At 42.4% G+C, this 25,746-nt stretch overlaps 1 protein-coding gene across 1 annotated transcript in view; it reads right to left on the bottom strand.

Annotated features, from left to right (window-relative positions):
* IFT172 (intraflagellar transport 172) overlaps positions 1 to 24,492 on the bottom strand; it is a 30,097-nt gene extending 5,605 nt beyond the window's left edge. Inside the window, exons 1-39 of the mRNA XM_026671617.2 lie at positions 24,391 to 24,492; positions 24,032 to 24,175; positions 22,452 to 22,564; positions 22,086 to 22,125; positions 21,646 to 21,711; positions 21,357 to 21,436; positions 19,930 to 20,017; positions 18,549 to 18,763; positions 18,340 to 18,463; positions 18,117 to 18,212; positions 16,809 to 16,970; positions 15,885 to 15,938; positions 15,580 to 15,683; positions 15,393 to 15,478; positions 15,183 to 15,295; positions 14,874 to 15,041; positions 14,544 to 14,680; positions 14,162 to 14,269; positions 12,923 to 13,007; positions 12,373 to 12,465; positions 12,201 to 12,278; positions 11,860 to 12,108; positions 9,880 to 9,958; positions 8,250 to 8,370; positions 7,965 to 8,109; positions 7,794 to 7,883; positions 6,389 to 6,486; positions 6,003 to 6,138; positions 5,812 to 5,928; positions 5,254 to 5,396; positions 4,865 to 4,958; positions 4,713 to 4,777; positions 4,446 to 4,626; positions 3,172 to 3,281; positions 2,745 to 2,874; positions 2,311 to 2,409; positions 1,437 to 1,546; positions 1,200 to 1,263; positions 694 to 780 (exon numbers count right to left, since the gene is read on the bottom strand). Of these exons, the coding sequence (XP_026527402.2) occupies positions 694 to 780; positions 1,200 to 1,263; positions 1,437 to 1,546; positions 2,311 to 2,409; positions 2,745 to 2,874; positions 3,172 to 3,281; positions 4,446 to 4,626; positions 4,713 to 4,777; positions 4,865 to 4,958; positions 5,254 to 5,396; positions 5,812 to 5,928; positions 6,003 to 6,138; positions 6,389 to 6,486; positions 7,794 to 7,883; positions 7,965 to 8,109; positions 8,250 to 8,370; positions 9,880 to 9,958; positions 11,860 to 12,108; positions 12,201 to 12,278; positions 12,373 to 12,465; positions 12,923 to 13,007; positions 14,162 to 14,269; positions 14,544 to 14,680; positions 14,874 to 15,041; positions 15,183 to 15,295; positions 15,393 to 15,478; positions 15,580 to 15,683; positions 15,885 to 15,938; positions 16,809 to 16,970; positions 18,117 to 18,212; positions 18,340 to 18,463; positions 18,549 to 18,763; positions 19,930 to 20,017; positions 21,357 to 21,436; positions 21,646 to 21,711; positions 22,086 to 22,125; positions 22,452 to 22,564; positions 24,032 to 24,175; positions 24,391 to 24,429 (4,311 nt within the window). The 5' untranslated portion in view covers positions 24,430 to 24,492. The remainder of the gene's footprint in view (positions 1 to 693; positions 781 to 1,199; positions 1,264 to 1,436; positions 1,547 to 2,310; positions 2,410 to 2,744; positions 2,875 to 3,171; positions 3,282 to 4,445; positions 4,627 to 4,712; positions 4,778 to 4,864; positions 4,959 to 5,253; positions 5,397 to 5,811; positions 5,929 to 6,002; positions 6,139 to 6,388; positions 6,487 to 7,793; positions 7,884 to 7,964; positions 8,110 to 8,249; positions 8,371 to 9,879; positions 9,959 to 11,859; positions 12,109 to 12,200; positions 12,279 to 12,372; positions 12,466 to 12,922; positions 13,008 to 14,161; positions 14,270 to 14,543; positions 14,681 to 14,873; positions 15,042 to 15,182; positions 15,296 to 15,392; positions 15,479 to 15,579; positions 15,684 to 15,884; positions 15,939 to 16,808; positions 16,971 to 18,116; positions 18,213 to 18,339; positions 18,464 to 18,548; positions 18,764 to 19,929; positions 20,018 to 21,356; positions 21,437 to 21,645; positions 21,712 to 22,085; positions 22,126 to 22,451; positions 22,565 to 24,031; positions 24,176 to 24,390) is intronic.
* Between the last annotated feature and the right edge of the window lie 1,254 nt (positions 24,493 to 25,746).

Raw genomic sequence — 25,746 nt, 5'->3', positions numbered from 1 at the left:
TAATTTCATTCATTCAAATTAAATGAATTTAATGCCCATCTCCAAACCAACAGAATAAAAATAAAACAAGAAGTGATGGTGTATTTTTCTAATCACACACAATCTGGGGAAGTGAAGGCAACCACCTGAGCCCAAAGCCTGAGAGAACAGCCTGGTCTTTAAGGCTTTCTGGAGTGCCAGCAGGGTGATAGCTACATGGATATTATTTATTTATTTATACATTTGGTTTATATTAACTATTCATCTCATGCTTGTTATTTATTTGTATTTATTGTTTTTACAAATAACTGAAGGCCCCAAACATATCCAACACACATCCCACCTATTTTCCCCATAACAACTCCTCTGTGAAGTGGGTTGGGCTGAGACCGAGTGACTGGCCTAAGATCATCCAGCTGGTTTTCATGGCTAAGGCATAACTTGAACTCACAGTCTCCCACTTTCTACTCTGGTGTTTTAAAAACTGGCTTTCATAGTTGAATGACAGTTTCTTTTTGGTCACTTTTGCAGACAGATCTTTGGCCCCTAACTAAAGCAGTGCGGAATGGAAGGTTGACTCAATTCCCTTGGTTTCATAGATCTACCAAACTCAATGTTTTAGACACCTTTGGAGGAAACTAAGATGCTTAGGGTGTGTGGTCAGACAACATTTGGCTCCTTTCACAGAAGAACCACTTGGGGCCTTTCACATACCTGCTTGGCAGCTGTCTCCAGGCACTTCTCCCACTGCCCCCTTTCCACATACATATCGAGGGCAGCCATAACATCCACGCCCACAAGCTGTCAAAGAGAACAGCTATAAGTCAGTCACTTAAAACAATAATCAGACAGCAGAACCAACCTGGGTAGTTTTATCTGTTTATACCCCTAACCCCATCTCATATTCTCAAGTCCCCTTCTAGAATTGCCAGTTTATGTTTGGCCTGCATCAAGACTTTGTGTAAAAAAAGCAGTTGCTGACAGTTTTGATTTAAATTTTCCTAACCCTTTGATTTTTGACCATCCACTCACAGTTTTTAACGTTTTCCAAACTAATTACTGATAGAAGAATGACAGATGTATTCGATTTAAGCTGCACTTCAAAAATCTGTCACATTTTTATTTATATAGATGTAAAGGTTCTTCAAACTATTAAAGTTATCTCCCAACTTTCAGTGCCTCCCACTTTCCCCTTCATCCCACTCAAGATTCCTTCTCACCGAATCTACTTTGCCTTGATTCTTGAGATATTCTTTATAATGTTGATCCACATATTCTTCATATCTGCCACAAAGAAAGTTTGTCATTTCTGTCCTAGTAATAAGGTGACAACCTTAGTAATAAGGTGAATGCAGCAGTAGGCCTGAGAAACTGACAGCCTTCCACCTAAGCCGCATTATGTGTTCTTATTCAAACTGTATAATTTACAAACCACACTCGGAAGTAGAGTTTAGTACCTGGGGTCAAGCTCTTTGGCCACACACTTAGCTTTGTTCCACTCTTCCCCCTCCATGAGGGCATCGATGGCTTCCTTGATTAGATCAAGGTTGAGGTATAGCTCTACCGCCTAAGAGAGAAATTTCTATCATGTATCAAAATAGAAGTAGATATGAATTTTGGGGCTGTACAGAGAGGTTGTAGGCTCATTGCATGTCTGGCCTGAAAAGAGATAACCTACAAGAATTTTGAAACTACAGAAAAAACTTATTTTAAAAAAATGGAAATGTTGGAAAAAATTAAAATATATGCAATATTTATTTGCATACCACACTATCGATTTAAATTCACTTGGCTAAGTTAAAAACATGCAGGAGAATATGTTTAACATATTTCCGCATACAATAATGCTTGGAATATTTATTAAATGTAAAACTCTAATTTCATCAATGACTACTTGTAGTAATTGAATTTATTTTTAAAGATTTTTAAAACTTTTGTTCTGGCATTCCTTTATGCTTATATCCTTTGAGGCTAGTCAAGAACAGACCCACCAACCTCTATGTAAAAAGTCAGCCACAGATACTGATTTTTCACAGAAACTGAATTCTCCTTTCTTCATTGGTAAAAATATCATTTTGCCCTCTGGGGACAGAAATTCCTTTTTTATTAGCATTGGAGAACTGGACTGCACAGCTTGTCTTCTGTATACATAAAAGTCTTCCTATTACAATAGAAAACATGAATCATTTCTTTCAGTATTCTAAAGGAAAATGTTTCATTGGAATATTTTTATCCTGTTTGTGTCCTCTTTCCAATCTTAAAAAACTCCAGGGGAAAAATATTTTTTACAAGCAAAGATGAGACTAAACTGCAGTTCAGAAAACTCTTTACCACGCTGAACTTGCCAATGCTGACCAGCTGGGGTCCCACCGTCCTCATCACTTCAACGCTCCGTGGCTGGCCAAGAAACTTGATAGAAAGTTCAGCTGCCTGACATGAAAAGAAGCATTCACAAATGAAGAAATGTCCCTTGTACAGTATTGTTTCTTTGTGCAGAGACTCCTGCCATAATTATTTACAGCTTACAATACTCTTATCAGAGACAATTTGGACTGGTAAATTTTGAACTTTTGGAAAAAGAGCAACTGAATGGCGACAATCAAAAGGCAAACCTAGCTTGAATGTAAAAAGCAAAGTAGAGGCTCAACTGATTTAGAAAGTCTCACTTGCCAAAAGAATTCCCCCATTTCTCTCCTTCAAGAACATTGTATGCATCCAAATGCCATAAGCAGGGAAGGCAAGGTGAAGCTCGAGCAATTTCCTACCTTCATGGAACATTTTTCCATCAATGCATTGTTGCTGGGGTCCCGCACCTTGAGATAGCAGTCCACAGCTCTGGCGTATTCGCCTGCTTGCTCCCACTCACGGGCCTGCTCCAGGAGGCCCTCAGTGCCCCTACCAATCAACAGAATCTTAGTCAATGTCCAGAAAGGGACCAGGAGATTCCCTACAGCTCGATGCTGAAACTCCTATCTATTCTATTCCACAGAATTAGAAGGATTGTCCCAGAGGTAGCTTAAAGACTGAGAAGATCATAGTCCTTTGAAACAATTAGTTATAGAAACCTCAATAAAAGAAGGCTAAGTGGTTAGGTCTTTGAGAAACCCAGCCTTAATCTTAGGGCTGAGTGACTTTTGCCTATCAGCAAGCCAGCTTCCAGAAACTTTCCCATACCTCTCATGACCTGTATACCTGGGTCCTTTTTTAGCCACCTCCCGTTCATACTCTTCCTGTAGAGCCTCCAGATCTCCAGGTAAAAATTCTTTACAGATTCGGAGAGCATCAGTCCACATAGCAGCTTCCTGGGGAAAGAAATCATGAAAAGTATCCTTATTTGGCAAAGGAAAAAGGGAGAAAATCCTCTATCTTTTTCCCCGTGGGGGAAAAAAAAAGAACAATTGTAATTATAACTGTCATGACTTTTACCCTTGGGAACTACAGATAGTCCTTGATTTAGGATTATTTGTTCAGCAACTGTTTAAAACTATAATGGTGCTGAATGAATGGCAATTATGACAAGTTCTGGCTGTCCTAGCATCCTTGGTCAATCATGATCACAATCTTGGCAACCACTTTGCACTTACAACCAATTACAATGTCCTGGGATCACCGTTAGCAATCTTCCCTGTCAGGTTCCCCAGAAGTCAATAGGGAAACCAGCAGGAAGGTTGCAGGTCACTGTGGTAAATCTCCCCCACTTGTGCACCCTCACCCAGCCCTTCTGGGCTCATGCAATGCCAGCCATTTGCACACCCCTATGGACTGGTGCTGTACATCATGCTTCCCCCTTGATCTGTGTTGCACCCCCATGTACCCTTCCTGACTCACACGCTCATGCACTCTCTTGTGCACCTTCCCCAGCTCTTGTAGTGCCTTTCCCATGCACCCTCTCACTTCCTCCCCCACCCAGCAGCAGCTACTTACACTTAACACTTCCTGCTGGCTTCTCCACTACATTGGTTGTGGGAAGTCAGCAGAAAGTTGCCTTGCCTAACCACTGCAAGATATATCACGCCACATTTAATTTGCAATGGGGAAAAGATCATTCAAAACCAGCATGGTTTGTTTTATTAAGCCAATGCCTATGTTGTTGGCCACCAGCATCTTTGACACTGCTAGAGAAAACAGGAAGAAGTATCATTTCCTCCTGGCTAGTATGCTGTTCTGAAATTCCATTTCATTTACTGCTCCCATCACCAAATAAATGCGATCATGTTTCAATCACCATCTGGTTGCAGAGAATGGAATTCAATTTCTTTGGAAATCCCCAGGTAGTTTTAATAAGATGGTATTTGGTCTGAGTAGAGTGGCTTCCTCACAGCAATAGAATAACAATTGGATAACAAATTGGGGTTTAAAAGCCATCTATGGTGAATTTCATGCAGGACCAGAGTTTACTAAACATCTCCCAGCCCAGCCAAAACGTTTTGCCAAATAGAGCAGACCTGGTGTTTTTTTCTATTTACCTTGTAGTGTTTCACAGCAAGGTCAAGTCGCTGAGCCCGCAGCAACAAAGCTTCTGCTTTCTGGAACTCTTTTTGCTTGAAGGCAGCATCAGCTTGGCCAACCAGCACAATCACTACACTCTCTGGGTCGTGGACTTCAGCTACTCGCTGGGCAGCAGCCCAGTTCTGGGCATGAGCATACCTAAGTGAGTAGGGAGTACATGAAACCACTGGAATAGGACCGAGACAGAAAGTAAGAGTATCATAGGAGGGTGGAGGTACACTCACATTAGAACTGCCTCTTTAGGTTTCCCGGCCTTTACAAACTCCACCTCTGCCTCTTCAAACTTGCCCTGCATTTAACAAGAGTGGCATATTCACTACAGGACCACATTACTCCAGGAAGGAGAGTAACCATTAAGAAGCACAAGGGGTTCTACCTCATCTTCCAGGAAAGAGCCATATTTGAAGTGGATCTCAGGTAGTTTCTGCTTCAGGGAGAGTCTAGCCAACTCAAAGGCAAAATCAAAAATGCTATGGAAGAAGAAAAGGAGGTGGAAGGAGGAATTATATTTCCCATCCCAAACCACTTTAATTTCAGCAGAGTGAAAACTATATACCACTATAGGGTAACTGTCACGAGGTAAAAACAAATTTATTACAAAAGAAGCACACCACTCAAGCCACACAAGAAAGGGCACCTGTCCCACGCCTTGTTGGAACCCATGGGCAGATTCGTATGAGACAAGGCATTGGCGGATCTTGCCTTCTTTCTAATGGGAGACCTTACTTGCATACACCAGTAAGTCTTGGTCTCCTTGCTGCTTACTTGTTGTCAGCTGCATGGTCAATGGCCATTTCCAGAAGTCCAAATTTGTTGAGGAGTTTCACTGCAGCCTCTCCACCAAGGCTCTTTGCCCACAAGAAGGCCACATGCTTGTGAGAATTTGCTCCACCGTGAGCTTTTGCTACCTGTCGCAGATCAAAACAGAGGTGAAAGGACAATTGGGCCTAAAGCAACTTACCGTTGCTGCCCATCAAACATAACTTTTCCAAGATTAATGAATATGTCTATCCTTCAGCCTCTTCTTTGTGCATGCCTACTTCTGGCACCCCCCCTAATGGTCTACTCTTTAAGGCTATGTAGTAAACACACAGGTAGGAAGCACACTAGTAATGTGATTCTGGACCACATACTTAGCTTCTGAGCTCAGCTTAGAGCAGGAGTGTCAAACTGATGGCCTGAGGGCCGGATGTGTCACCCGCAGGCCACGCCCACCTCAGTTCCGCGAATAGGAAAGTCATAAAACAGCAACCTGATGCGGGTGAGTTTGACACTTGTGGCTTAGAGAGTTAATGCCCCAGCTGTTGTGTATGCTGCTCTTACCCTGTAGGCCTCATCCCACATATTGTTCACACGATACATGTTTACAGCTGCCTTCCAATCCTTGGCTTCAAGGTAGTGATATTCAGCCTCCTGCAGATGCCCGTCAACTTCCAGTTCCTGAAAAATAAGTCAGAAAAATAAGTCACCACCAAACCTCCTTTTCTTCTGTGACTTCTCCTCCAATGCTTTACCTTGCCCAAGTGCAAATGTGTATCGCTCAGCAGGTCCTTGTGGTATTTGGCCAGCAGGCGAATCATCTCATCATACATCTTGCAATTCTTGTACATCGTAATAGCCAAGTCTGGTTCATCCACAGTTATGTAGAGCCTGGAAAAAGCATAATTTGGCGCTGAAAATGTTGCATCCCCAAATAAGGATCCCACCTAGAACTACCGTAGTGATACATGCAACTTAGCGAAACGAAAGTTCAGCCTGTGGGATTCACTGCCATGTCCCCAAGAGTTCTACTTAATAGTTTGTTTATACCAGTTGGAAGCTTCTCTCCTCTTTCTTCCCCCAGCCTCTTACAAATTCCAGTCTTCTGATTTAAAAGATACAGAACTGAAATACCTCTTACCTCTCAGCCTCCTTGTATTTTCCCTGTCGCTCCAGCTCCTGAGCTTGTGTGATGTACAGCACTGACACATCCTCTGGCTTCATACATTTTGATGCCAGCTGCAAGGAGAAGTGGGAGCAGGGCCTGGGCATGAAAGGATAAACTCCCATCCTCCAAATACCCACAAGAGATGTACAATACCCCCACTTTGAACCATTCTGGATAACCAAACCAAATTGCTTCACTCCCTCCCATTGCAAGCTTTATTCAAATGCACTTTCTGGAACTGGGAACACATGGACCATTTGATGCCTCATTCTTCTCTGCTCTGGGTTGACCAGAACACACCTATTGCATCCAATTCTGGGTGCATTTTGGGAAGGACACTGACAAACTAGAATGCATCTAGTGAGAATGTGTGCAGATAATGTGCCTGAAAGGAAAAACGTATGGGTACAGGTAGTCCTCAACTTATGACCACAATTGAGATCAAAATGTATGTTGCTAAGTGAGAAATTTGTTCAGTGAGTTTTACCCTATCTTACGACTTTTCTCACCACATTTGTTAAATGAATCAACTGCAGTTCTTAAATTAGTAACACGGTTGTTAAATGAACCTGGTTTCCCATTGACTTTGCTTGACAGAAGGTCACAAAAGGGGATCACATAACTCTGGGACACAGCAACGGTCATAAGTATGAGTCGGTTGCCAAGCATCTGCATTTTGATCACGTGACCAAAAACGGGTCATAAGCCACTTTTTTTAGTGCCGTTGTAACTTTGAACAGTCACTGAATAAACTACTGTAAGTCCTGTAATGGCTGGAGGCATTAATTTTTGTTTAGCTAGGAGAAGAGAAAATTGAGGGAGGATATAATAGCTCAGAGATATTCCAGAAGGAAAGGGAAGAAACAATAGGTAAGAAAACCCTTTAATGAACAGTCGGAATTGTGATGGCCTTGGAAAAGGTACTTTACAGCTTATAAAACACTTCTGGCCATTGTAAAAAGTAAAATGTTGCAACATAATTCCAGGCTCTTGGCAACTGGATCACATTTATGACTGGTTGCAACATCCTGTGGTCCTATGACCAAAATTTGCAACCGTTTTTGCCAATTTATGGTTTTAAAAAAAACCCATTTCGGGATTGGATTAGACTTAGAATTCTGTGATTCTCTTCACCACCACCATAAAAAGAGTTGTAAAAGTGGATTCAGTCATATGAGTGCCTCAGCTTATGACCATCACAACTTACAATTGTAATTCTGGTCCCAATTGCATGGTAAGTCAAGGACTACCTGTAATTGTTCCTACATTAGACTTCTTGAAGGTTTTTTTGATGGGACAAAGAATTGGTTGAGAAGTGTTACTATACTCCTCTGGCATTCACTGAACACAAAAGGGCATTTTCATGGAATGCTTTTACCTTATGTGCCTTCTCCCAATGTCCAGCTTGGGTGTACATATCAATGGCATCCTTGATGTGGTCTCCTTTGATATACAGCTCCTCTGCTATCTAAAGGGACAAACAGCTTGTTATGTTTTCCATTGTGTCAATGGAGGAGTGTGTGTATGTGTGGAGGGAGGAAATTGTTACCTCATACTCTTGCAAGGCTGCATAGTGCTGGGCAATTTTGGGGTAATACTTGGCTGCTGTTTTCCTATCCTGCATGTCAAGAATGTATATAGCTTTCTTCCACTGCCGAGCCCCAATGGCTGCTTCAATGGCCTTGATAGCACACCTGGAAAAGATCACATTCCTTAGAGCAAGGCTGCCACAGGACCCACCCTGATCCTGCCAGTCCAACATACAACTTTCAGGGTGCCAGTAACTACAAGAAAGGTAACCCCAAAGAGTCTAGTCAGTATATCCTCCACAGACCTGGCCTCAATGTAGTGATTGATAGCTGCATCTAGTTGCTTCTGTTGTACAAGGTGATCTCCCCAGCCCTCCTCCAGTTTTACCACTTCCGCTGGAAAAACTGAACGAGAAAGTTCTACAGCTGCAGGGAAAGAAAGAACAAAGAGCATGTAAAGTGAACTAAAAGGACCAGATCTGGGACAAGCAAGTCGCTTAAGAAGGGTGCAGAACCTAAATCTGCCAATCCAAGGATGGGAGGGGAAACACTGTAAACCATGGGTGTCACACTGGATTTCTTTGAGGGCCGGATCAGTATCCTCTGTAGCCCGGTGGGGTGGGGGTGGGAGGACCTGGGGTGGGGTGGGAAGACAAGATGGACGCCTCCTGCAGCACCCTGCCGGCCAAAATGGGGCACAGGGGGGCTGTGCACACTTCCCACCCCAGCACCCTATTTTCAGCCTGGATGGCCTCCTACAGCACTTTGCTGGCCAAAACGGGGGGCGGGGGGGCATGAGACCTCCATGTGGCCTGTTTTTGGCTGGCAGAGTGCTGCTGGAGGCCAGGGAGGCCAAAACCAGGCCATGCAGGGGCTTCACAAAGCCTCTGTGTGGCCCGTTTTGGCCGGCAAAGGCACCGCAGGCTGGTCCTTTGATATTTCCAGGCCGGCCCCATGGGCCAGATATAACCACCCCGTGGGCTGCATCTGGCCCGTGGGCCTTGAGTTGGACACCCCTGCTGTAAACCCTTTTCTAAATAGAATAGAAGAGAATTCTTTATTGGCCAAGTGTGATTGGACACACAAGGAACTTGTCTTGGTGCAAATGCTCTCAGTGTACATAAAAGAAAAGATACATTTGTCAAGAGTCAAGAATCATCAGGTACAACACTTCATAATAGTCATAGTCAATAAGCAATCAAATCATACTAGAAAACAGTAAATAAGAATTATTAGGATACAAGCAACAAGGTTACAGTCATACAGTCATAAGTGGGAGGAGATGGGTGAAAGGAAGGATGGGAGGATTAATAGTAATAGTAATGCAGACTTAGTAAATAGTTTGAATATCTCTTAGTAAATAGTTTAAATATTTAATATTAATATTATTAAATATTAATATTATTAAATGTTTAATATATCTCTTAGTAAATAGTTTAAATATCTCTTCCCTGGGTCCTTTTTACTTTTTGAGGTTTTTTGTCATAAACAAGATGTGCTATATAAGTAGCCCTCACTTAGTGATTACCTTGTTAATGGTCCTTCAAAGTTACACTGGTGCTAAAACAACTTAGTGACCTCCCATTTACGACCTTCACATTGCCACTCTGCTCTTATTTTCACTTGCTTATTTATCTCATACCAAAATATCGTCAAGGAAAAAGAAGCCCAGTTCGGCTGAAGGACGTAGCAAGAAGCAAAGAAAAACTGAAGTAAAATCGTAAGCACCCTCGTGATCACATGATTTTCACTTAGGGACTGCTTCAATCACTTCAGTTGCTGATTCCAATTGCGGTTGCCAAACAAGGGTTACCTGTAAATGATGTTATTCTGACTTCTAATATTAATGTTTTTCAATAAACACTCAATACAAATGTAGGAAACATAATGTTTGAGAACTTATAGTCAAAGTGTAACCTCAGAATGAGTTCTTACCTTTCAAAAATGAGTTGCCCTTGCGATAGCACTCCAGGGCTCTTTGTGGATTCCGAATTTTTTCAAAGAGTTCCCCAGCCTGAAAAAGGAGAGAAATGCATTGGTTGAAAGCTTACCAGAGAAAACCTGCCCAACAATTCCCAATTTTCAGAGGCAGACCAACCACTTTTTATGCAGGGAAGTATTCTGTAAGCAAAGTGAGGTCTATCAAACTCCCTCCTGCTGTCAGAGGACCCAAATGACTCCCTACATCAGGGGTCTCCAACCTTGGCAACTTTAAGACTTGTGGACTTCAACTCCCAGAATTCCTCAGACAGCAAAGCTGTCTGAGGAATTCTGGGAGTTGAAGTCCACAAGTCTTAAAGTTGCCAAGGTTGGAGACCCCTGCCCTACATCGTTGTATTTTTCTCATGGAATGATGACATCTCCAAGGCATCACTACAAAAGTCTTTAGATTGAAAATCATTGCAGCAGAACCGGAGACTTTGGAGTGCCCTGAAAATTGAACAACTTTGTGGCCTCATACTAATAGCCCATTTATAATTTTAAAAAAAGGATGTTTGGGGGAAAAGAGTAAGCAAATTTAGAGAGTAATTGCAAGATTTAATGAATTAAAATATAGAGTATAACCCCTACTAGACTGACCTATAGAAGAACTTACTTTTCCTTTCTCTTAATAAAGGTTCTTTTTTTCATCTTAAACCCTCAAAAACACACTAATATGTGTAGTCCTTAGAAACACATTGAAATTAATGAGCTGAAGGCAAGAGCAACTGATAGCCTAGGCCAAGGTTCACAATAGGTTGTGGCCTATTTGGTACCGGGCCATGCAAGTGGCGGGCTGATCCGTGCACGCGCAGCTCAACTTACATGAGTGGCAGGCTGGCATGTGCGCGTGCGCACACACACACACACACATACTTGCACAAGTTGAGCTGCGCGCATTTACGCACGTGCCAGCTGCCACTCGCATGGCCTGGTACCACCCCTCCGACCCCAACCCCAGCCACCAAGGTTTGGGCCCACTGGTCTAGGCTATCCTCCTATTCCATCATCACCCTCATTGTCACATAGGTCCTTTTTCTTTCAATCTCTAAAAGCAACTTGTTTATTGTGAGCCCTATTCCAGGGATGGGATTCTACCAGTTTGCACCTATTCGCTAGAACCGGTTGTTAATATTCTAAGCAGCTCGGAGAATCGGTTGTTAGAAGAAATTACTGGCCTAATCCTGTAAGGAAGGCAGGAAGGAAACATTCTGGTGTTGCTTACAGAAACTGTCTTGTGATTGTGTGTCCAATCACACTTGGCCAATAAAAGTATTCTATTCTATTCTATTCTATTCTCTCCATTAAACCTTATTCCATTCTTGGCAGGACTAGACTTCCTGTCTCAGGAACTTCTCTGGAGTTTCCCCCCCTCCTTTGCTGGTACTTTGCTTGTGTGGAGTGACCATTCAAAGTTACAATGGCACTGAAAAAGGTGACTTATGACCATTTTTCATACTTACGACTGTTGCAGCATCCCCACAGTCATGAGAGGCCAGGCGAGGAGATGCATGCGATGTGAGTGATATTGAGTTGGCCACACCTAGCCAATAACATGACCACCAAGCCATGTCCACCCAGTCACATGACCACTAAGCCACGCCCACCACCTAAGCCACACCCACAGAACCGGTTGTTAAAAATTTGAATCCTACCCCTGCCCTATCCCCTTCCCCACTCTGCCAATCTAGCTACGCCTACCACTCTTTCATAGTCTCATCTTACTGCTCACTGCTATGTAAGTTATCATCTATGATGATAGATAGCATCTTGGCAGATCTTCCCAATGTTATCAATGTAGCTGAAGAAAATGAAAGGAAGATAACAAGCATACCCACCATTACCTCTGGGTGATGCACGTCTCCTTTAAAAGAGGAATGTAACATAATTAAAGAGGCTGTATATCTACTGAGGATTCTGAAGTGTAATAGTCACCTGCTCAAAAAGCTCTCCCCGAACGAGGGCTGTAGCAATACGATTGATTAGGTCGGTATTAGCCAGCAGCTCCTCTCGGTCCATGGTCAGCTGTGCTGCTTTAGCCGGAAGCCCAGCCTTCAGGTAGAGGCCAATGGCTGCTTGCAAGTCCCCTTGGATCTCCTGTACCTCAGCAGCCCGCTCCTCCTGCTGGGTCTGCAGCAGCCACTCGTAATAGCTTTGACGCAATTTTTCTAATGCGGGATGGTTCTGAGAGAAAGAGAGAGAGAGAGGACAACAGAGGAGGAGCTACCACACCATCCCAGAAACCTGTGGTCTTAAGTCTTCGGTGCCTCTCTTACTTTTGCCTCTGCCACCGAGATGCATTCATCCCACATGTGAAGCTCTTGATACATCTCCATGGCCTCCTCCACAGCATTCTAAACGAGGGGAAATCACACGGGTTAGGCTGGCACAGAGAGGTGCAGGGTGACGGAAGTGTTCAAAATCAGTAATCCCTGTTCCCAGACTTACCTGCTCCAGAAAGATCATCTCTGCCAGCTTGTAGTTTTTTTCTAACATAGCCAGGCGGACTCGGACTTGATAATAGTCTGTGCCATCCCCTCCCTGAAGCGAGCAATTAAAGAGAGGAGGAAATGTGGGGAAAATAGACTTGCACCCTCCATCCATGTAAGTTAAGCACCCGCCAAGCGCAAGGAGAACCCAGATGAGACAAGTGCTCTATTGGATTAGAAGGTTCTTCTTTCCCTTTGAGACAAGAGTTCCTAGACATTTTTGTCATCACACCTCCCTTTAATGTAATCTTAGTTGTACATACCTCACCTACCCAAAGGCCAAAATGAACACAAAATAAGCAATGTAAACAATACAATTAATCTTTGGGAAAGGTGGATTTATTGTAGCAATGTAACTAAACATTATTCAGCCCTCCTCGGAATTCTGTCTGTACCTCCCCAATTTGGGAAGCCCTGATTGAACGGAAAGGAAATATCAGGAACATGGATAGGGAAACCTAGGAAATAGGAGAATAAAAGGGCAAAAGCAAGCTCCACATTTCACTCACGTATTCCTTGGCCACTTGGTCAGCAATCTCATTGGTTTCATGGAGAAATCGAGCCTTGGATACTTGTCCAAGAGCAGCAAAACACCTAGAAGAAAATATTATTAGGGTTTATTTTATTTTAGACATTTCATTTCAAGATTTATAAGGACACCCAACTCAAGACAGGGTGATTCTGGGTGGTGCATAGCAAAACACACAATAATACGAACAGCAAGCAACCAAGGGTTGCAAGTTTTTGTGGTCTAAAGTGGATATGAAGCAGAATAAAAGGCCTTCCAGTTCATAACTGGTCTAAAGGAAATTCGCAAAAATATAACTACTTTAGTAAAGAGGTGAGTAAGCAAGACCGTTAACACACAGACAATCTAATCAAGGGATTTCATGAAAGATGGCAGACTGAATCAAGAAGTCCTTGGTTTAAGTGGATTGCTCTCTGAGTGACCCTGTGAGAGAACTAGGTTAATCTATGGCAGGGGTGTCAAACTCAAGGCTCCGCCCCCTGGGGTGCTTAAATCTGGCCTGCAGGGCTGCCCTGGAAACAGTGAAGGACCAGCCCTCAGTGCCTCTGCCAGCGAAAACAGAGATTAGGAGCCCATTTTTGCTGGCAGAGCCCTTGAACCACCACAGACACCCCTAGCATAAGTGACATCAAGCTGGCCACGTCCACCCTGGCCAAACACAGTCCTGTTGGCCTCAGTGAAATAGAGTTTGACACCCCTGATCTATGGTATCCAAAAAACAGGAGTCTGCCAGCATCTTTTCCAATTAAGAAATTTTAAAACCTGCATCCATATAATCAATTTGTCTATCATCATCACCTCCTCTGCTTCACCCCAATTTAAATCCAACATCAGTCTAGCCCAGGGGTTCCCAACGTGGGGGTGCGAGACGATATTCCAGGGGGTGCGAGAAAAGTCCAGGTAAATAATAGGATATTGGCTATATGTTGGCATTTTTATTTTCTTTTGCAATGGATTAACTTAACTGAGCAAAATATAAATTTCAGGGGGTGTGAGGTTCGAGTGAAATTTCTTTAGGGGTGTGGGGCGAAAAAAAGGTTGGGAACCACTGGTCTAGCCACTAAGCATATCAGGAGCTGAAATGAAACACAGCTGATGAAAACTTGTGCCTTTTTAGAAAATGTGTTTGTCCAAAACCAGACTGCTGATTCTCTGGCTAACAATGCCAGATTAACTCTACCGGATACTTTTGGGGAGCTTGCCGGACTAAATCACCCACCTTTCAGCAATATGCAGCTGTCTGGCCTCCAATGTTAGTCGACTTAATGTCTTCCACATGGCCTCTGTCTCAGCAGACATCTCCAATGTTTCTAAGAAAGCTACAGCTCTAAAAGCAGAAAGCAAAGGGGCTGAGTACCAGTCACCCATGGCAATGGGGCACTGAGCAATTAAGAATCAGATTTTCTTCAAACTCTCTGTAGATTTAGCCAAGGCTTCACATGAAAGGGCAGATTCCTCCCTTCAAGAGTAAGGGTGGAGCAACTTTGCTTGCTCATGGATCCCCACCAAAGCTTTTCTGGAGTTGTTGCTTGGTGGCTGCTTCCAGATTCTCACCTGGCTGGAAATTTTAAAACTGTCTGGAATCCGTTTCAGCCTCTCACCTATGGTAGTCACCATCATCAATTGCAGTTCCAAACTCAATGAGCCCCTCATCCAAAGTGTAGGACACGGTATTTACACCCTCAGTCACAATCACTTCTGTCTTCCCGTTGCTCCTCTCCAAGTCCACAATATCACCCTGCAGGAGCCAATTTTTAAAAAACTTAGTACTTTCCCCACATTATACAATCTGCCAGGCTAGCTCTTGTCTTCCTTTCACTAGCTGAGAGATTGTGACCATCTGCAGCCTCACAAACTCCAGCTAATCTTTACCAACTAAACACTTAAGCCAGATGCTGGTCTGATACCAGCAGGTGGAGAGCAAATATTACCTTCATGGGGAACATGGTCACTCGTTCTGGTGTATCAATATTATACCATACACAGAGACTGTTTCGATTCTGGGCTACCACCACGTCACTCCCTGGAACCCATTGCACATAGGAACAGTAGCTAAGGATGGTGGTCTTTACAGCATTGTCAATGTCATAGAGATGCAGCTGGGAATTATAACAGGTGAGGTGGGTGGGAGAAAAGAAACACAGCATCAACAGAGGCATGTTTTTCTTATCATCTTTTTTTCCTTCCATTCAGGGTCCCTACACAACAGAATTCCCTCCCCTTCTATCTCCTCCTGTTACCTTCATCTTTTTATCCCGGAAAAGCAATTTATGGCCAGTTTCATTCAGCTCCAGCCAGTCAATCTTGCTGTCATGGCTGATAGTGCCAATATTATAGCTGGCCACAAGGTCCACTAAAGTTAGGAAAAAATGGTATAAGGCTTAAATGGTATAAGGCTCAACCTCAAGCAGTCAACGCTTGGGTAGAAAAGAAGAAGGAACTTCATTCACCTACTGCAATGGTCTTAATGTCAACTAAATAGGCCAGTTGTTTGTTCTCCTCAGTTCCACGTTGCCTCCTCTCATTGAGTCGGACGCTAAAAGAATGTACAAAAATGAGAACAGGTGTGTGCATGTTGGGAGGGCAGGTGCTTTTACTCCTCAAGTTCCAACAGCAGAAAAAGGTCTCATTATTCACCTGATGAGATGGGGATTCATAAACTCAGTGCGCACAGAACCCAAAATCTCATTACTCCCATATTCCACTACAGTCAATTCTCCTGCATTGAAGATCATGCAGACCTAGAGTACGGTGGGAAACATGACAATCTGAATGGCAGGGAAAAGGGGCATAGAGCCTTCAAACATCATGGCTTCTCATACTTCTTCCCCCTCCAATGTTATAGAAATGCCAACCAGAAGAGTAGAACAGACTCTTGCAGAAAGAACGTTAACAAAGAGGGACATTGGCAAGATTTGAATGGGTAGCATGCACACACTTACATTTTCATTGTCAAAGAAAAACTTCTCATTCCCACCAGATCCCTGCCAGGCCACCTGAAAAGAATAGACAGTGTTCATGAAATCAGATAATCTTCCCATGTTCACCCCATTCACACTTGCCTGATAGAATTTGACAAGATTTCCCTTTCAAATAGCATGCTTCCACTAGCATTTCTCAGCGTAAATGCTGCTCATGTCATTTATAACTTTCTACAAAGTGATTAAGTTCTGTCAGCCAGCCCCCAGTCTACTGACTCTCACCACATAAATAACCAGGCTAAGCCTGTTCAAGCGGTGTCACGACTGGCTTTATATTCCAACTGCTGGTAATTTAAGGTGGGCCCTGACTGAAAAGAGACAGAAAGGCTAAGCTGACTTTTATAAACTATTGTCTCTCTCTGGGAAATCGTGGGAAAATTGTGAAGTCCCAGGCACTGAGGATTGACATTTGGAAAAAGAGAAGAACAGGGAGGGGAAAAAGAAATTCACATCATTTTTTTAAAGGTTATCCAGCAAAAATGGATGAACAACTGTCCTCCTGGCCAACAAACCTGCAGAAAAGTCAAACCAAGCCAAAGTGATAAAAGAGCAGAGATCTCAGGGGGATTCAAAGTCTGAGGATAGCCAAAGGCATTCTTGCCATTAATCACGGTTAGAGATACAGAAACAGGCCTGGCTGGAGAAATCTGAAAAAACATCTGAATCAGGTATGTCTGCAGAGTGTGGTCAAAAAAGTCAAAATGGCAGCCACAATGATATGATCAAGGCCTTGCCTGTTTTTTAATGTGTGAAGCCTAAATCTATGGCTTGAACAAATCACTATATCTAACTGAATGCAACAGACAGGAACTAATGCAGAAACAGACCTTATGCAGACCAGCCTCCCAACATCTATCAGCCCACTTTACATGAGAAACATGTTACCTCACTGAGTTTGGTGGAATTCAGGTCACCAAGAAGCAGTGTATCTGAGGTGTGGGCAACAAGGTAGCGTTCCTTTCCCAGGATTTTCACCTCATCAATTTCATAGCCATAATGAGATTTCAAAACTACTCGCATACCAGTGGACAAATTCTTCACAATGACCTGGCATATAGATAAAAAGATATCATAGCAAAGCAGCATTCTCTTTCCTCCAACTTATATACATGCATATTGATGATCTGTAGAATTATGTGTAGAACAAAAAAATGAGGATAGCTCATTAGACTAGCTGATCCTAAGAAAGTCAAGTTGGTTTTCCGGAGGCTAAGACAGCCTATCATTATTAGCTAAATTGTTGCAATCATTAAATTCTGTCATTTTGTATTTACTCACTATTACATTTAACTTTAGGGAGACTATCCAGATCAATAGAACAGTCTCACACCATGGTAATATTTTTGCCTCTGTCTTCCAATAATACATTCTCAAGTTTTATCTCCACAAATCACTAGTTTGCCTGAAATACTTTAAAGACAACATATTTTCCTGATCAAAGGTAGGAATCAGAATCTATTAAGTGATATGGCAGCATCATAAGGCAGGTGAAATCAAAAACTTTCAGACTTTAGGGGGAGAATCTGGAAGTACTGGGTAAATGTGGAAATAGATGTGTCCTGCTATGTGTTTTAGCAGCATTATTGACTCGGCCTTCCATCCTTCTGAGATTGGTAATATGAGGAATCAGATTGTTGGGGGCAATATGCTGACAATATGCTGACACAACCAGCCAGAGAATGCTCTAAAGCACGATGGGGTGGTATACAAGTCTAAGTGCTATTGCCCTTGCTACAACATAAATGTGTGCTGTGCATATTAGGCATAAAAGAGCTCTGGTTAGAATGCAGTATTGCAGGCTAATTCTGCCAACTGCCAGCAGTTCGATTCTCACCAGCTCAATGTTGATTCAGCCTTCTGAGGTTGGTAAAATGAGGACCCAGATTGTTGGTGGCAATATGCTGACTCTCTAAACCGCTTAGAGAAGGCTGTAAAGCACTATGAAGCGGTATATAAGTCTAAGTGCTATTGCTATAAAACAGGTAGACGTACAACATTCACATATATGTTGTTATAATACTATATACATTAATTATCTAAGGCAATAACATCTATTTTGTGACTAACAAACTATCACTGTCCATACCATTTGCAAAACAATTCTTTGTGATTTATTTAGTTCCCATTCTGCTGGTATTTGAAGCCAGCTGCTCAAGAGCAAAGGTTCTTGTATTCCCAACTTCACCCTCATACCTGGCTTGGCCCTACATATGTCATTTCAAATTTGTTCTTGTAAATGCTCCTGCGAAGGCAGCAGTCAAACTGTTCCACTCCACCACACAGGGTACCCTGTATAAACAAAAGTTTCCTTCAGGTATCCTTTGTGTACCAGCCCTCCAACCCAGAATATGAGATCGGAACACATGGCCATTCTGGAATTGTATCCACAGACATGATATGGAGAGAGGAAACACACCGCACAGAGTCGTGAACCATCCCGTTTCCAGGCCAACGCTGTGATGGTATATAGATGAGAAATCTCCTTGGGCTTGGCTTCCTCCCATGCACTGCGACGAGGACTCCAGTTCAACACTCTCAGCCTGGGAGAGGAAAGATGGAGTGAGTAGCCAGGAGAGGTTTGCCCGACTTCAGTCTGTTCCCTTGTTCCATCCTCAAGCATCACACCTGTCAAAACTGCCAATTACTACTGATTGGCCCCCTGGACTGGAAGCTGCAACAGTGAACTCCTTCTCTGAAGCATCTCGACTGTAGTCAAAGGTTTGGATCACATGCCCTTCTTTCCCATAGGCCACAATCTTTCTGTCACAGCCGCAAGCCACAATGCTGTTGGATGCCCATGCCAAGGCATAAGGGGGACAGGGGTGCACCACCAATTTGCCCTGTTCAGAATCCAGAAACAAAAATGAGAGAGGGGAAAAGAGGCCAGTGGCAACAGACAGCACACGCTGCCCAATGCTCTCGAGAAAAGCTGTGCAAATGCTTACCCCAAGCCAGCATAAAAATATCATGCTGCTGAGAAGAGCCATGATGTTTTCTTCTATCCATTAACTGGGTATGCAGTGGCATTTTAGATACCCTTTTCAGGACATTTATACTGAAAAACTATTTTAATCAGACTAATTCCTTTTAAAACAAATTCCACATCTTGGTAACCAGGTTGGCCTAAAAAAACCAGTCTTGTTCTTTCTGTTAACTTCCAGGTATAAGCTTATTAATCTGCACAGGAAATGCAATACTTTTTTTTTTTTTTTTGCTGTGGGGAGCTTCAGCAGCCTACTCTACCTTGGGCTCCAAGTGCAAATTGGTTCTAAAATGAGCACAGCCAATATAACAAACTAGATAGATGTAATAAGGAATTTAATATATAACCTTTCCATTTTTAAAGGAGAACTTCCTGCTCATAACCTAAAATATCAGGGGAAAATCCTTCCTTCATTTCCTGTCTCATACACATATCTTTTTCTGCATATAGTAGTACACACAAATTGCTTTCCTGTTCTTCCCAGTACAGCTGGGAAAAGGCCAAAGTAGAGGAGATGGGGTGTGGGGTATGCCATGATCTTTTTAAATACTTTCTTCTTCACATGCCAGGGGAAGCAGAGTTTAGGGAGAGTGCATCATCTCGAAAGAAAGGCAGAAAATCAGGAAAAGAGATGACACTGGTAGAAAAAATAAAGACTGTGTGAACTGTACAACTCCATTAAAGTATATAAGTATAGAACAGTATACAAAACTTTTCACAAAATAGAAAGTGTACAACGTATGTGTGTATGCACACAAAGATCTCTCTATATAAGGAGACTATCCCAGCAACCTTCGTGTCTCCAGCTAAGAGATGCTCCATTCACCTCACTCCAAACTACCTCTCCGGTTTCGTGGAAATTCTTGTTGGGGAAGCATCCATCTTTTCCAGAAATGTGAAATAAGGCTAAAAAAGCTGCCGTTTCCTGAATAACATTATATCTTGAAGGAATAGCTGTTTTCCATGTTATACGCACCTCTTTGCAGGCTTACTTGGATTAGAGAAGGATAAACTTTTTCGTACCTGTGATTCCCCAGAGCCTTCATCATCAAAAAAGTAACGCACAATGGTTCCATCTGCATGTCCAGAGAGGATTCCCTTCCCCGAGACACTGCAGAGGGGATATATATCGAGTGATCAGTATGGCATGGCAAGGGATCATTGCTTTAAACCACTCACTTAGTTTTAATTCTCTCCACAAGGATGTAGGCTAGAGCAGTGCAGCCATCAGGCTCAGGGTAAGTATTGTGTAGCTAACCTACTCCACAGCTGCAGCCTAAAAACAGATACTCACAATGAACAAATACAAGTCTCAGCTGTTTCGCCGAATTCCAGACAGGAAGGGAAACAAAGGTCTCAAGGTAATGATCAAATGAGTCTTTATTCGTCCATACAATGCCCCGGATTCAGGTAACAACGAGTAACCAAAAGGAATTAAAGTCAGCTCTGGCACACCTCGCAGCCAGAGCTGTATTTATACACCAGTTAACAACTTAATGAGTTTATCCACCATCCGGTGAGCGCTACTGCATCACATCCGATCACCATGTAATACCTATACACCATGCTTTTATCCATTAATTATCCACCCCTATTTACCATATTTGTACAAATATCATATTCCATCGTTGTATTTACCCCTATGAAGTGACCCTCCACCCCCTCTCAAGATCGTTAGTTCAACAGGCAGCATCTTAATCACTTTGTCTACAACCACCCACAGGCTGTAACAGCTCAGCGTGTGACGTCAGCAAGGCTCGTTATCTCCGCTGAACAGTCGGAAAACCCAGGTTGGGTGATTAACAGTACTTCCCCCTTGATAGCATAGTCTGATATGGCACAATGCGTGGTGTCACGGCTCCAGCATGCCCTGGAGACATGACAAGAAGTGGAGCCTCAGGTCGCGACCGTAATCCGTTCCTGGACACCGATCGTGACCCGATTTGGTTGTGTCCGGAAGCACGACTGACTGTGCATGCACCCAGTCAAAAAAAATGGCACCAAAGGGGAAATCGGCACGGAAAGGAAATCTTTGCGCGGCGATTTTGTTCACCACCCATTTTTGAATCGTGACCCAATTCAAAAATCGGGTGGATTTTTTGTTTGCCACCCAATTTGATTGAAAACAGGAGAGTTCATGACCTGAGGTTCCACTGTACTCTATGCCAGCAGTCCCCAACCTTTTGGGCACTAGGGACCAGTTCTGTGGAGAAAGGTTTTTTCCATAGACCAGAGGAGTGTGTGTCATGTGCTGACTGCATTCCGCCTATGGGGCTTCACTTGTTTGTGCGGCCTGGTTTCTGGCATGACGCAGCCCAGTGCCAGTCCACGGACCAGGGATTGGGGACCTGTGCTCTACACTCCTGGCCAGAGCTGGCCAGGAGAAGAATCAGAGCTATCAACTAAGTCAACTAAGTCAACTAAGTCACCTTTCCCATTCCCTCACTTACTTGGAGGCCAATGACACCACATAGGAATCTGTTCCATAAATGGTAGAGGATTTGTTGGTCTTGGTGTTAGCTAAACGAATCTTTAAAAAAGAAAAATCAGGTCATCCCAACAATAAGGGAGCAAGAAGAGAATCAGAATAGACACCCTTCAACATCTGTACTGCTTAGGGAGAATTTGGGGACAGCCAATGACACCTGAGATGAATCAATCTGCAGCAGCATCTAGATGTGGGTGTTTATTCCCCCCAATTCTTTTCTCAAAAAGACTCTATGACTCAGCTTCTCTCACCTTGCCTTCAACAAGCCCAAACACAATGGTATTCTCCTCCGGCCATAGCAAACATGTCACAGCACTCTAATGAAAAACAAAGTAAACAGGATAATCAGGAGCAGAAGAAAACATCTATTCTGCAGGCAGACAAAGAAATCTGTCAACTGAATGGCCTGTTTTTGAAATTGGAGTTCCAATGCCGACTCCTCCCATGGCCAAACTTCCTCTTAACAGCTGTAAAAAATGATAGTACTATTAGGCAGAGCTATTCTGATAATCTTCCCTTCCTGTTTATTTCATTCACAAATCTTGGTCAGCATAGCTAATCCAATATCCAGGTCTTTCCCTAACTCCCTCCCAAACTTCATTTCAAGCACCTGTCTCTTATTAATTAAAAAAAAAAGTAGACCTGACAGCATGCAAGGATGTACAAGTTCTCTCACTACAAACACACTTACCGTCTGAATAAACTTGTTGCAGATCACCTTTTTGTCACCCCTGGACAGGAATAAACAGAGACAATATTACTGTCAAGGGCCAACAAATATTACAAAGCTCCCTAGGAGATCCAACTGGATGAAGTAATATAGGAATAGTGTTAAGTAAAGCAGGGGACAGGCACCCAGAGTGTGCCCATAGTCCCCTGAAGTTAATGTGACATTCCTTGCAATTTAGAACTCCAAGAACTAGGAAATGAATCATATTCATCCATATCCACAGTAACACCAGATGTGCAACTGAAGGGCTATCAATACAACACAATCTGTTGCTATTTTAAAAGAATGAATTTCTGTTTTCATCCTATCCTACCCAAAGGCACTTACCATTCTTCCCCAATTTTGTATACAAAGATTATGTTGTCTGACTGCCCAACAGCAATCTTAGTAGAATCTGGGGAAAATGCCATTCCTTTTACCACATAGCTCTTCCTGCCATACTGGAAAGAGAAGAAAGATAAAGGCTGTAACATAATGTGCCTGTTGTTTACTCAAAATCATAATTCAAAAAATTGTATATCAGGAGGCATCATCATGTCTGAAAAAGTCACTCATATCAATGCAGTGCACCAGCAAAACTATTACAAGGTGATTTCATTCAGGAAGCATTTTGCAAACAAAGCAGGCAAAACGGAATCCAGATTTGCAAAACAAACAAACAGTAAGAGATGAGAGAAATTTCTGGGGCATTTAAAAGATTTAAAACAATATACATAGGAGACAGGACCAACAAAAAACAGCTATGAGATTATACAGTTTACCACGGGCTGAGGATATATCTAGAACATGTCAACCAAGTATCAGTATATTGATGCCAATGTGTCACTAGTAATGTGTAGCTTTATGCCATATATTATGGACATATATGAAAGCTGGAATATGTGAAATCCATCAAATTAGGTCAAAAATGTCAAAAGGTTTATTCAGGACAAAAGTTGTCAGGTTATATAATTCCCACAAAAAGGGTTGTTTTCTAGAACCAAGCAAGACACCACCACTCTGCTGAAAATTACCAGGTCTGTGATAAATGCCAAAATGGAACTGGCCCAATTTAATGAACTGGTCAAATCATTAAAAAATATAAAAATGTGTGGAAACTGTAGTGTTTTGGAGTCATCATCCAGAAAGAGGTATCGCACATGGGCATCTTCAATTCTTCTGAGATTGAGATTTTGACATACATATATATGTAATTGAGTGGTGTTTTTAGTTCAAAAAAATCAACTGTAAAAGTTGGAAATCGGTATTTGTTTGAGTTATGGCTGGGTCTCCGACAAAAAAAGAACAAGTAGCGTTTCCGTCCTTCAGGGGGACCTTAGTTGTAGTTCAGTGTGATTTCTGCTTCATTGCAACATTGTGAAACTGATTTTTAATTGTTTCCTGAAATGATTTATTCTAGATTTACTGTACTTTTAAAGCCTTGGAAGATAATTGAGCTTCTGTGCAAGAACTCACAATACATAAATGATGCTGTTATATCCAATTATGCTACTTTTTGCCAGTTACAAAATTTGTCTCTTCCCTTCATATTTGCATTCTTAATTTCTTGCAAGTATTTTGTATAACAATAATTTGATGGCAATGTCACATGAACATCTTGCAAAATATTACTCAGGCAATTCCAAAGTAAATGCATTTTTGAAAACTTCTGAAAATATGTTCAGGAGAAATCTTCATAGAATAGAGTGCATTTTCCTCTCTAACGTATTGCTATACAACAATAAAGCACTAAATAATTAACACTGATTCATCCAGGAAGGCAGCATGTAATGAGAAGGGAATGAATTTTCCCGTGATGAGTCTAACATACCAACTGAGCAACCCATTACTCCCTTTCTCAAACCTTAACTTTGGACAAACTCTGAAATACGATTTCATACAGCCCGACCACTCTAATAATAACTTACCTTAGCATCTGCAGGCTTGGTGGAAAACTTGTCCCTACGCTCACCCTGTTCATCATATAAGAGAACCACGCGATCCACTGTGCAAACGGCAAATTTGGCATTATTTGGGGCCCAGGCCATGCAGGTAACTTTGGCTGCCCCATCCTGGAAGGAAGAAAGGCAAGAAAAGTTATAGGTAGGATATGCAGGCAGACTTCCACCAACTCGGATGAGGTTTAATGACCCGTTGCCAGCCCAATTTCTTCCTAGGGGAAGTGGAGATGCACGACGCTACAGGCCATGGGCAAGGGACTGGAGGTGTGGTAATTCTCCCCACGTCTCGATCTCCCAAACTGGTTTTTTTCTTCGGCTCAAGTAACCTGTGGAGTAAGTAGAGTCCGAACGTGTCGCAGCTGCATCGCCACCGTCGGAGGTTGCCGCGTCTCCTCCTGTTACCCGAGTAACGTCCCCTCGTGATGACGTCACGGGCTCAGCGCGAAACGTAAAGGAGAGCCACGCGGACCATAGAGACACACTAAATAGACGCGTATGCATGGGAGCAGCCTTCAAACTTCCACGGAGGAAGACGGGGGCGACTGATTATAGAAACCAGTGGAAAGTTAGTTTGCAGAACTCCCTCTCGCCTTTTAGGACTTTGTGGAAAACTTATAATTGCTTTTTACTGAGCTAGATACAATTGCTGTATGCTGAGCTAGATATAATTGGCTTAATGCCAATAACGGTGAGAGATCTTGGACAATAAATAAATAGCTTATACAGGTCGTCCTCGACTTTATTTATTTATTTATTTGTCAAGCGATTATAAGATAACAGGTATAAGTATAAACATAGTTATGAATACATGAAATGAATACATATAAGAAAAATAAAAAGAAACAATAGGACAGGGACGGTAGGCACCTTGGTGCGCTTATGCACGCCCCCTACAGACCTCTTAGGAAAGGGGTGAGGTCAATAGTAGGCAGTCTAAGGTTAAAGTTTTTGGGGTTTGGGGAAGAAACTACAGTCAGGTATAGTATTCCAGACATTGACCACTCTGTTGCTGAAGTCGTATTTCCTGCAATCAAGTTTGGTGCGATTAATTTTGAGTTTGTATCTATTGTTCTTGTGTTATTATGGTTGAAGCTGAAGTATTCATTGACAGGTAGGACATTGCAATATATAATTTTATGTACTATACTTAGATCAGACCAAAGGCAGCGTAGTTCTAGTTTGTCTAGGTCTAAAATTTCAAGTCTAATGGCATAAGGTATTCTGCAATGAATAGATGAGTGGAGAACTCTAACTTACAACAGTTAACAGTTTAGTGACCCTTCAAAGTTACAATGACACTGAAAAAAGTGACCTATGGCCGTTTTTCACAATTATGACCTTTGCAACATCCCCATGATCATTTTATTTATTTTATTTATTTGATTTGTCAATCGCTTACAAAATAATAGGTATAAGTATAAACATGAGTAAGAATACAGAAAATAGGTACGATTAAATGGGGACAATAGGACAGGGAGCAGTGTCCCAAGGTCATGTGATCACCTTTTGTAACCTTCTGACAAGCAAAGTCAATGGGGACGCCAGATTCACTTAATAACCATATTATTAACTTATCAACTGCAGTGCTTCACTTAACAACTGTGGCAAGAAAGGTCATAAAATGGGGCAAAACTCACTTAACAGAAAATTTTGGACTCAACTGTGGTCATAAGTCAAGGACT

This window comes from Notechis scutatus, chromosome 1 (genome assembly GCF_049901735.1).
Source record: "Notechis scutatus isolate UNSWTSFEM ecotype Mainland chromosome 1, rNotScu1.2, whole genome shotgun sequence".
NCBI lineage: Eukaryota > Metazoa > Chordata > Lepidosauria > Squamata > Elapidae > Notechis > Notechis scutatus.
Note: the sequence above shows the minus strand (reverse complement) of the source record. Positions and strands in the feature narration are given on the sequence as shown.